Raw genomic sequence first — 12,071 nt, 5'->3', positions numbered from 1 at the left:
CTCTCTTTCCCAGGGCCAGATTTCTCAGCTGCCTGCCAGAGCTCTAAAGCAAGCATGCACTTGCCTAAGACGAGGGGGTCATTATTTCTCCATACTCTCACCAGAAAGATAAATGAGCTGCCCTAGTGGAGCTCAGCCAAGGGCTGGGAACGGCTCTCAGAGGGCACAGTTCATACACTCAACAGGGACAGCTGAGTTTCCCTTTCTGGAGCTGCAAGCAGAGCTTCTAGATTTGTACTGGAACACGGACTGTGCTGAGAACAGCCTCAGGCAGTCTCCAATTTCCAACATTTCCACCAGGTTAGGAAGCACTTTACAAGTTAATACTTCTCCCCACTCCAGCTGGGGCAGTGGAGACTAGGTGATATTATGGCAGCTGGGGGAGAGATGATAAAAGATCTTCCAGGAAGAGGTAAAAGAGTGTATTTCTGAAGTTTTCACAGGTGTATTAGGTGCAAACACTTTTTTCCTAGCCTGGTCCATCACGATTTTCTCCATAAAGTTTTACACCTCTAACATGCACACATTGTTTTAAAAGTTATTGTGTACGAGAATCTGCTCACTTCTAGTTGAAACAACGCCGCCAATGAGCACTTATCCCATCCCCACTGGACTTGCCCACTGCAGCTACGGTGGCAACACACACCCTCATGTCTCATTCAACAAGATTCTGGAAAAACCGCCGCCCTTCGCTATTTGATAAAGTCATGTTATATTTTTAACCCAGTGGAGTAATCAGTTGAATGAGACATGACAGCAGCCTTCATGATCTTTTTGTCCTTGTTATTCTTAGCTCAACTTCCACAACTGAGTAAGAAGTGTTTTATGTATTTACAAGAGGGTTAAAGTTTTTATTCCTTCTCAGCAGGAAAGAGTTGGCCCTTCTCATGCTTTCCACACAGAATCTTGGGTAGGTTGGCTTGGGAACGCCGCTGGGGGAAAACACTGACTTATCTTTCATCACCAAGAAGCAGCAAAACACACAGCAAGAGGGCAATGATTCACAATAAAGGAGATTGTCCAAAATTGTGAGGGCGTTAAATAATACAGGGATCTTTTCTTCTTTTTTTTTTTTTACTATGTTCATTCCTTAAGTGAGGCTTCCAAAAATTGTGATAAATACTCTATAATGGCTCTAAAACTTTTTCATAATATTCTGCTTATTAACAAAAAGTCATTAATGGAGGTCACAAACTCTTAAATCTGGTGGTTCAAAACTAATGAAGTGTTAGGTGGCATGAGTTAAAACACAGATGTAGTAACAGTATTAACAAGATCAAACTACAGGTGTAAAATCTGGCGTGCAGCACTCGTGTCAGTAATCCAGAATACTAATTAACATTTCAGTTCATGTAAGGTTTTAATTTCTAAGGCAAAACCTAACAGGCCAAGTGGTAAATACCAAATTATCAGAATAGATTAAAATGTACCGTTAAATGCCGCATCATTCTAAAGCAAGATATCCTTTTCAATGACTGCGTCATCTTTTTCTTCAAACTAGCAAGACCGCTGAAGGAATCTGTCATTTATTAACACGCATCTGCACAGTGGGAGCGGAGGGGCTCCGGTGTAGGAGAGAAGGCTACATGGAATCCAAAGATTTCCAGCCTCTTCGAAGACAACTCTGGGTTATAATCAAGGCCCAAGACAGCCCCAAGCCCACCGCAAGTACGTTCCACACCGTGGAGGGAGGTCGGCCCCCACACTCACCTTTCTCTTCTTGGCCAATTTGCTCGGATTGTCTGAGCCTTTCTTCTCAGAATCCAGTTTCTTCCCTGCAGACGGCGGTTTGTACTCCGGTTTCTTCTGGCGGCCGACCTTCCCAGGGGGCTGGGGTATCCGAGAGAGGAGGTCGAGGGTGATCTTCACCATCAAGCTTTGCGGGGGCGGAGGGTCCCTGAGCGGGGAGAGCTGCTTGGGGTCTCTCAAAGGCACCAGGGGTTTGTCCTTGCGGCGGTCCTCCTGCACGACCACGGCCAGGCGGCAGCCACTAGTCCTGGCGCCGGCGCCGCGGGCGGGGCCCTGGCTCTGCGTCACGGGGACGAGGGCAAAGTGCTCGGGGCTCCTGTCCTCCGCACCGTCCTTCGCGGGCGCCTTCGGGGGGCCCGGGAGGCCGCTCCGGTGCTTCTTCCGCTCGCTCGGGGCGGGCACCGCCGGCTTGGGCTCGCGGCTCTCTCCGGCGCGGGGCCGCCCTTTCGTCTTCACCTTGGGCTTGTCTTTGGAAGGCTGGTCTTTGGCGCCGTGGGGAGGAAGTCCGGGCTCGCCCTCCACCTGCAGGCAGGCACGCGTGCCCGCCGGAGCGGAGGCCTTGACCGCTTTTTTGGTTCCCACGGTCTGCCTCTGCGGGGGCTCCTGTTGGGCGGGGGACTTCTGACAGCTCCTCTTGCCTGCGTGGGGGCCTTCCGACGACGGGGGCCGGGGGGCTTTGCTGGAGCTTCTGGGGGGAGGCTCTTTGGATTCCGAGCGCTCGTGGCCCGCGGTGGCACCGTCGCCGCCCTTGGCCTTACCATCCGGGTGCCGGGCCGGGGGCTCGGCGCTGCCCGGAACCTCGGGGGGCACCGCAGGCTGGCTGACTTTGGTCAGCCAGTTGTCTAGCTGCCATTTGTTTACTGTTGGAGGCTCAGGCTACAAACAAGAAAAAGGAGAAAGGGTTAACTGACCAATGACGACACTCTCCATCTGGTTTAGTCACCTGATCCTCTAGGACTGCCGTGAAGATGCAATCATCACCCCCAACCTAAGGATTCAGGTCCTTTTGATCCTCCCCTAACTACAGGTCAAATTCTATTTAACTCCTCTTCTTTTCCATTTCTGATTTTATTTATTTGGGCCTTCTCTCTGTTTCTTGATTAGACTAGCTAAAGCTTCATTAATTTTAAAACAACTCTTAAAAAACAATCTTCCAATTTTTTGGTGCCACTGGAGTTTTACTGTAGCAGACACAGTCTAACAATATACCATTAGATACTGACCAATGAAGACCGTTGGCAACTGCCGATAAGTCTGTGTTAACAAATACTCTGTTCCCCTGGTAATTACACTGTAACTTAAACAGAACTGACACATTTTGGCTTGTAAACAATCTTATCAGAAAATAATAGGGAAAAGAAGAATGGAAAGAATCCTCTTATCAAGGATTTTCAGAAGTTCAATGAATAAATGAAGTCAGTGATTATGGATGAGTTTCATGTTTTTATGCTCTTTTTGACATACTTTTCAACTGAAAATGGCTTTCTTCAAGACTTGATTTCATTTCTCTTATTTACAAACATTAATACATAACACAGTTTTCAGTGTTTTCACAGACATACTGTATACTGATTTTCAAATTTTATACCTGGGTGATAAAAAGCCAAGTGAGGTCACATTAGCAAACCATTAATCCCACTTGAATTCTTTAAAAATCAAACATGAAGTCTCTTGTTACAGGCAATCTGGTCTGAAATAGCACCTACTTTCCTAAGAAACACAGAGGCTCCAGAGCACACAAAAGCAATGAGATTATACTGATTATCTGTGCACTCACTTGGCAAGTAAACAAAGTTCCTAACTTCTCCTGTTAACTGCTGTGGAAATCTTTGTTGCTAACTGACTCTTGATGCATCACATTGTTCTCTCTCCAACTGGGTTATTCAGATCTTATTAAAAGAATGACAAGGACACCTTTATCTCCAAATTCCACTCTTATTGCATACAGTGGTATACATGAGGTATTTATTTGGCCATTCCTAGAGGTATATTACTATTCCTATAAACGTTATGCTGTTTGAAAAATATTAGTGTCTAATAGAGTAAGCAATGGTTATACTTTTTTTTTTTAAAGGGCAGTATACCACTGACATGCTACATGTTTTTCTTAAGATCCATTTGACAGGTGGCTTTTATAAATGACTAAATCATTTCCATAATGTACAAGAAGTAAACTGAAAGATATTCCACATGGGGCTTAACTGATTAGATCATGGATATGGAGCTCGCTCTGGTAAGTGGATGGTATTTTATGGAGAAGATTGTTAACAATTTTCCCAAGTCGAATATCCCAATTAAACTCTAAAAACATGCAAACTTAATATGTTTAAGATATGTAGATACAGAGTAAAGGCCTTGGGGGCCAGAAAAGGTTAGGTAATAAAATGATCAGGTAGCTAGTTTGAGTTTAGTGTGATTACAACAAAATAGAACTAAGAGGAACTAGGAAGGACCACACTTTGGCCAGAAAGAGGGGCTGCGGAATTTTTTTTTTTTTCTTCCTGCTCAAGACAACATACATTCTTTATAGCTCTCTTTACTTATATCAACTCTATAAGCATGCTCTCATTTGAATTTCAGAGTAGGGAAAGAAGAAAGAAGCAAATTACTCTAACAAAGTCCCAGGCGTTTTTTCACAGGTAATCTGAAACTGTATCCAATATTCTAACAAGACAGGACAATTGTTTACGGCAGAGAGAAGATTACCACACAATATCTACCTGTCAGACATTATTTCCTACAGAGACTTGAGGGTGTGGTAATACTAGTGGTTAACTGATTGGGACAAAGGATTGAGATATGTCATTTGTCAATCACCTCAGGAGCCAAATCCTTCAAACTTTTCTCAGGAAAGGTATAGCGATCTCTCACCAGGGCTACATTTATGACTGTACTGTGATCACTGACACACTTGCTCTATAGAAGAGTATTTATGCGTGAACCAAAAGGGAAGGTCATTCCTGATACAAGTAACATCCGCTTCCCCCCACCCCAAAACAGGGCAGTGTAAGATATGCTTAGCAGTCCCTGAAGGAATATCCTGGCTACAGAAGTAAAACACATTTTCTTCCAGCGTGGTACTAAAAACGTCTAAAAGGAAGGCGTACGGCCCAGTTGCAGGGCCACACTGAGTTGGCGTGCCCAGACAAAGGGAAAGGGTAGGGGCGATCCCTTCTGTGTACCTGCTCTGAAGATGTAAAATAGACAGAATTCCTTTAAGGTCAGATATTACTTGGTTGTTGGGATGGGGGAAAGTTTTACATGAGGGATTGATTAAAAATCAATTTTAGGATGAATTTTAAGAGTGTTAAGTGTTGGACAGAATCAAGGTTTGGACTTTCATTTCTTCCTCAGCCTTTCCTCATGCCCCACCCCAACTTCCCAGTGCTGGATCAACCCAAACACTGCACAGGAGAAGTACAAAAATATGTGATTAATTTTCATTGAGCATTTTAATAACTTTGGCCATTATGTCCCTTTATTTCTCCTAACTTCTCAAATTGGCAAAAGTTTGTGTACTTCATTTTTTTTAATTTTTATTTATGTATTTATTTCATGTCATATAGCTTTATTATTTCTATATGCTTCCTTACAATAGCAACATAATACTTAAATTTTAGGGGGAGGATGGGGCTCAGTGGTCGAGCCCATGCTTAGCATTCACAAGGTCCTGGGTTCAATCCCCAGTACCTTCATTAAAAGATAAAATAGATAAACCTAATTACCTCCCCCTCCACAAAATTTAAATAAAATAAAAATAAATAAATTTTATTATACCTAGATAGGTATTTATATTACACTGTCATTCACTCTATATAATAATTTAAAAGAAGGAGGAGGCATTGCTTCTTAGGTTAAATATAGCTATATCCAACAGGGAACAAGCCCACATAAACATTTTCAAGTATGTTAAAAGAAAGAAAAATTGAGGGGGGGAAAAAAGGTTGTATGGTAGACTGCTTTGGGTAATGTGGCCATTTTAACAACATTAATTCTTCCTATCCAAGAACATGGGCTATCCTTCCACTTCAAGTTTGTGTATTTTAGACTGAATTATGATTTTGAATAAAAAGCTTTTCTAGTCACAACACACATTCTACTTTTTCAGTAAAAAAATCATAGTTGTGAGGGAATATGAGCCCAAAACTTAAGAGAAAAGACAAAGCTGCTTAGCAGGTAATCAACCACAATAGTTTACTACCAAAGAACTGGACAATGAAGAGATCAGAAAACTAAGCAGACCCCTGAATAACTGGGAAAATAATCATTTTCCCCTAAACTTCACATTTCTACTGCTTAAGTGCAGCACTACAAATGTGACGTGGCCCACGTATTCTCAAAAGCTGAGATCCACATTCTGACTCACACTATAAAGCAGAGACTGAAAGTGGCTTTCCCCCAAGTTTACCACCAGCCCATTGACACACACACACAACATTTCAGATCTCATAAGATCACAGGGCTTCTTCATCAAATGAATTTAAAATGGAGTCCTAAAGAGCAAATTTCTCAGCATTAAAAATAAAAGGGTGAGAAAGTTAAAACTAGTAACTATGGCCTATTATGGAATTCATGTAACTCTCAACTAACACAGATTTACAGTAATGCAGGTATTTATTTTAAAAGGAGAGAAACGTTGCTAAATACCTTGGGAGAAAAGTAAATAAAAGTTTAAAATCTGCAAAGACAAAATATTTCTGAGGAAGCCAGGCTTTGATACATAACATACAAAGCCATACTCAAGTCCAGATTTGCACATCAACACATGTACAAATATGAACCTATTTAGGAAGGTGATTTTAAAAAGTAAAGTAGAATAGGAACATCTATTTTTCATCTAAGAGCCTCTAAATCTAGTCTGGTAACCTTTTGAGAAACAAGATATATAACTTTCATTACTACAAGTACGAGATAAAATTCTTTTCAAGTTTCAATTATTCAACCAAATCTGTGCCATTCCCATTTTATTTGAAAAGAATGTGATGATTTAGTTGGATTCACTTGCTTATATCAGGAATCAAACACGCATGCAGATCTCTGAGTGAATAAGGTGAGACAGAGAGCACAGATCTGATGAACAGCAACGTGAACAACCACAGCATTTCTGCAGCACACATTTGGTACCTTGTTCCCTGGGACATAGAAAAATTCCTTCAACAGCAATTACCATCTTACCAGGAAGCAGTGCCCCCAGAAACTGAGCAGTTTCTAAAATCTTAAAGGCACTTCAAGTGCAGCTAATGCTGATCTGTTTATTCACTCCACAAAATATTTACTGCGCACTTACTCTGTGCCAGACAGAATTCATGAACAACAAAGAAGATGACACTCAGTTATTTCCTCAACCTCCCTTGCCCTGGGACATGGCTCCTCAGTCTCACTTCATCATCTCCAGATGTATTTGGTTAGTGCTCTAGGGCAGTGGCCTTGCTTTCTAAACAGCAGGACGAACACTGAAAACTTTTAACGCTTTCTTAATCAGAGAACCTCATTTCCTGAGATTCCTACCTAAAACATGTAAAATAATTTTCTACATACATGCTAGCTGGGTTCACTAAAAATACCTTCCCTTTTCACTAAGTATCCTTCCCCAGCAAACATTTCACATTGCTACTCTTAAGTTTTGAGGACATTTGGCAACCGTGTTAGTTGTTACTAAATTTCTGGTGTTTAACAATCCAGTAAATAGTATAAATCCTCCAGATAAATTTAGTGCTTGAGATTTTCAGTCTCATCTGTTTGTCTTCATAGTATCTCCCAAGGGTGGGTGACAGGCAAACACAATTATCCCTGCTTTCATGGGAAGGAGGGAGCAAGAAACTCAGTGCTGGCAAAATCACTTTGCCATCAATTTAATGCATGGCTTTTAGTGATTCAAAAATAGAACCTCTGAAGGCTTATTTCTAGTTCACGTTCCTGCCCTTTGCTAAATCAGGCTGTCTCCTTTTGATTTCCTTAATTCACGCATTCCTAAAATTTCAAAAAGACTCCTTATTAATATTAGAACAGCAGCCAAATGAAATGAGTTTTCCTCCTCTAAAGAAGGGAAGAGAAAATGGGGTATGCACATTCTTAATGAGATGCTCTTCAAAACAGCTCTAGCAACAATGGGAAAGAACCTATCGTCTTAAACAGGAGACAGACGACTTCTCTCCCAAACCTCCATTGCCACACGTCTGGGAAGAAACCAGTAAACAGACACGGCTGGCTGCGCATGCGCGTGCGGGGCAGCAGGACCACGCCGCCCGCGGGCCCCACCGCGGCGACTCCAGCCCCGGCCACGGACCGCGCCCCTGAGACCACGGCCGGGAGGGGACCCGGTACCTCGGGAGCCGGGGCTTCTCGGGGCTCGTTCTCCTCGCTGTCACTTGAGCTGCTCTCGCTCTCCGAGTCCGAGGAGCTGTCTGAGTCACTGGTGCTCTCTGACTCGGCGCTGCTGGAATGTGCTGAGGCCGCTGCTTCTGGAAGCGACTGTGGAGCGCTGCAAAGCAACCGGGCGAGAGTCAGGAGGACCCTGCGAGGCGGATTCCCTCCCTCCTTCCTCATTTCCTTCTTTGCCCATTTTTCTGCTACTCGAAAGAAAGGACCTCAAGACTCCCTAACAAAACTCAATGACCAGAGCATCCAGTTGAGAGGCCCACAGTGGCTGCAAAATCCGTGAAAACCCTTAAAACGACTCACCACGTAAGCGCATAAAAGAGAAGCCTGTGGCATTCTGCTCCCAAAGAACATTGGGGTTATATGAAATGTAAGTGAGATGCTGGGTGCTTTAAATTAGGGGTTAGCAAACCATGGCCTGAGCTGGCTGCCTGCTTTTCTAAATAAAGTTTTATTAGAACACATCCACATGTTATTTTATGTATTCTCTACGGCTGCTTCTATAATACAAAAGCAGAGTCAAGGAGTTGCAACACAGATATGTGGCCCACAAAGCATAAAATATTTACTTTCTGACCCTTTTAAGTTTGCTGATGCCTGCAATACAAAACCCAAAGGAGTTAATTTATAAAAGAACAGCCAATACGTTAAAATCTCCCTCTATTCTCAATGTGAGAACCACCTGTAGAGTAGCCAGAGACTACTGAATATAAACGGTGTTCCTCTGGAAAGTGTCCTCAAAGGCAATCCACTCACACTTCTTCTTGGGCAGAATCATAAAATGGGCCATCCTTTCAAGGTGGCTTAGCATCATCCCCAAACATTAGCTGAAGGAGAGATTAACTACTCCGAGTTTTAAGGACAGGGCAATAACTCTAGATGGGTGAGAAAACACACAGTGATCACACTGCTGGACACATAGACACAGAATTTCAAAGCATATCGTAAAACCTTGCCCTACACAGAATTAGCCAAAGCAGTAAGTCAATAACTCTAATCCTGAAAGCCTCCAAATCAACCTAAAGTATTTCCAAAATAATTGTATTAATTATATTAGAATAAGTAGAATAACAAAAAATTATTAGATAATAACAAAGTCACTAGCTGATGCAATTTTAAAATAAGCACTATACAACAGAATATTCTCATATAAAATGTTGCGTCAAATTTGTGGTAGCTGGAAAGCTTCAGCCGGAGATAATCAGAATGAGACACACTTTCAGTATTATTCCTGCCTCTAGTATATCCTCTACCTTGACTTTTCCTTTTCCCCCACTCCACTTTTAAGTTAGGTTACTTTGTCATATTTTATAAGTTGTTATAAGACACCAGAAATTACTGAACAAAATGGGATAGAAATAAGTAAGCTGTGCTTATGAATTCTTAAGACTTTGCATAACTACATGATCTTCCTCCACATTAACTATAACCTCAGCTGTATTAGAGGCAGGTTCTTAGTGCTGAGTTTGTCTCAGACTAGATCACCACGTCTCAAGGGAGTAAAACAGCTACAGTGTAATCGAACAATTTGTCCATGGAGGACAGCTATTGGCATATTAAAGCATTAAACTCAGTACCAGAGGAAATGGTTAAAAAGGTAGTTTAGAGAGCTTGCATTTCCAAAAACTAAAAGCATCATCTTCTCAAATATGGCTAGCTGTTTACAAAGTAAAAACCATCCCACTTTCCATCACACTAAAATGCAGTCATTTTTAAAAGCAGCTGAAACAATTAGAAAATTCAGAACTAAGACAGGCACTATGGAAAATAATTTCTAGAAACAATTCACTCTTTTTTTTTTAGAAAAAATACAGCAAATCAGTCACTTTCATAAAAACATAGGGCTCTTCAGTGTAATTTTTCAAATACTGGTTACTGATGAAAGTGACTTACGCCTATTTTTAACCTCTTGAGCATTTTAAACACAAAACTAAATAAAGATTTAGGTGGAGGCAGGGAGTTTCTCTTTTGTAGCATTAACAACCTCCCTAGGGCTGATTTAAGCTTCTAAAATATTAGACAGGTAATTTCTTTTAACTGATCCTCTATCTCCTTCTCCCATAATGAAGCTATGAAAGTGCTAAATAAGGCTGCATTTTCCCCATTTGGTAGAAAAAAGCAAACATTTTATACAGATGGGGAGGAACCCGCACACGGTACCTTGGAGGTGCAGATGTGGAAGAAGGCTTCTCTGGGGTCTAGGCATTCACATTAAGGGTAAGAAGGAAGAGGAAAAGAACAAAAAAAGGTTAGGATAAGTGGCTCAGAAATATTAGATGGACTTAAATGGACTCCTGGTACTGGGGGGTGTACAAAACTTACTTGATCGCTGTCACTGTCCTCACTGTCACTGAGCTGAAGGTCATCTTTGAGCATGCTGGAATGGGCAGGGACAGAGACAGTGTGGAGTTTAAAATAATGTCTAGTAACTTCTTTCAGCAGATAAACAGAAAATATGCTTAACGAAACAGAAGGAGTGATGGGATAGGTGTAACTTTTATTTATCAAATACTTTATTTTCCTGGAAATGTTAATTTTTACAATTATAACACAGAAACTAGTTCAGTCCAAGCTCTTTACCATCTCAAAACTGAATCTTTCACATGTTCTGAGCATTAAAAACAGAACTACAAGTTCTACAAGGGGCTTTCTGCCATCCCTGAGACTAAAGTTCCCAGGCCCACACAAATAAAACAAACAACAAGAAAAAGAAGTAAAAGAGAAAAAATACAATAAAATTTTTTTTCCTATGGTCTCTTAACAACGGGAATAAATGATTAAACATTCAATGAGTTAATATTGGATGAATGAATATCTGTAAAGTACTTAGAACAGTACCAGGTACTTCAAAAGTGCTATCTATGAATTAAAATAAAATATATAGTTAAGATGTATGAGGCTTACTGAGGCAACTGTCACCAAACAGTGCAGTCAGTTACGTTACATTTTTGTTCAAAAGACATTATTATTAATATTGAGCTTATTCTCTCACACACACACTCACACACACACGCCTCCTCTTTTGTCTGCCTGAACACGAATCAGTGGAAAGAGTAGTTATACAAATAACACTGTTGTCTAAAAATATGTTTTACCTTACTGCTATCATTCAGGTAAAAATAAAAACTCAGTTCACTTCCTCAAAGTTTTATTAACACTTATCTCTAGGCACCCTGGTTTATGACAAACCTAAATATTAAAAGCACACAATTCCAAATCTGTAAATCTTTACTCAAGTCTTAGCCCACTTTCCTATCCCCCTCCCTCCTTCACCTTCTTCCATGAAGATACCAGTATCAACGGAATGAATCTGTAATTGCTCCCTCCCACTTCTCACAGAAGTTTTGAGCGTGAATATTTCAGGAAGTGTTACAAATGAAACTGAAAAAAATATCTGCATGACTATTATTGATGCTCCGAAAAGCAAACTGTATTAGAAGTTACAATCCTTTGGTATTTCTAAAAATACCCCTTCAATACTCTGACCAAAAATTTTACTGCAAACTCACTACCTATCACTGAAATAAGCGTGCACGATTATTTTGGGAATCCATGGTAAAAATCACTATATTTTCTAATGAAAAGAAGTGATAAAACTTGGCTCTTTCACAATGACCACCTACATACGATGTTGTAATTCTGCCAAGGATGTATTTCCACCAACAAATGTACTAAAAAAATCTTGTGATGAGTTTCTTTAAAAATACGAAAACTGTTAGCTACTTGTAAATGTAGATCTTGCTCAGTATTTATCTAGTAGAAGCTAAATTCATATTTTAGCAAAACTAGAAGACATAGCTTTCAGATATAGGCTTGGCAGCACCAATCACAAGAGTGTATATGAAAAAAGTCACTCAATAGGTTTACTGCTAAAAGGTGGCTTGCCTGGCATACACACAAGCAAAAGATAAAAGATTTATCTTTAGAACAAATGTTAATATAAT

At 40.9% G+C, this 12,071-nt stretch overlaps 1 protein-coding gene across 5 annotated transcripts in view; it reads right to left on the bottom strand.

Moving 5' to 3' along the window:
* Positions 1–12,071, bottom strand: part of AFF1 (ALF transcription elongation factor 1) — a 173,458-nt gene that overhangs the window by 20,557 nt on the left and 140,830 nt on the right. For all 5 annotated transcript variants that reach the window (XM_064486132.1, XM_031433559.2, XM_064486134.1 and 2 more), the window contains 4 exons: positions 10,450–10,504; positions 10,288–10,325; positions 8,074–8,230; positions 1,711–2,625 (listed from right to left, as the gene is read on the bottom strand). In XM_064486132.1, coding sequence (XP_064342202.1) covers positions 1,711–2,625; positions 8,074–8,230; positions 10,288–10,325; positions 10,450–10,504 — 1,165 coding nt within the window. The remainder of the gene's footprint in view (positions 1–1,710; positions 2,626–8,073; positions 8,231–10,287; positions 10,326–10,449; positions 10,505–12,071) is intronic.

The sequence above is a fragment of the Camelus dromedarius genome, chromosome 1 (genome assembly GCF_036321535.1).
Source record: "Camelus dromedarius isolate mCamDro1 chromosome 1, mCamDro1.pat, whole genome shotgun sequence".
Classification (NCBI taxonomy): Eukaryota; Metazoa; Chordata; class Mammalia; order Artiodactyla; family Camelidae; genus Camelus; species Camelus dromedarius.
The sequence above is the reverse complement of the archived record's forward strand: the minus strand, read 5'-3'. Positions and strand labels throughout refer to the sequence as shown.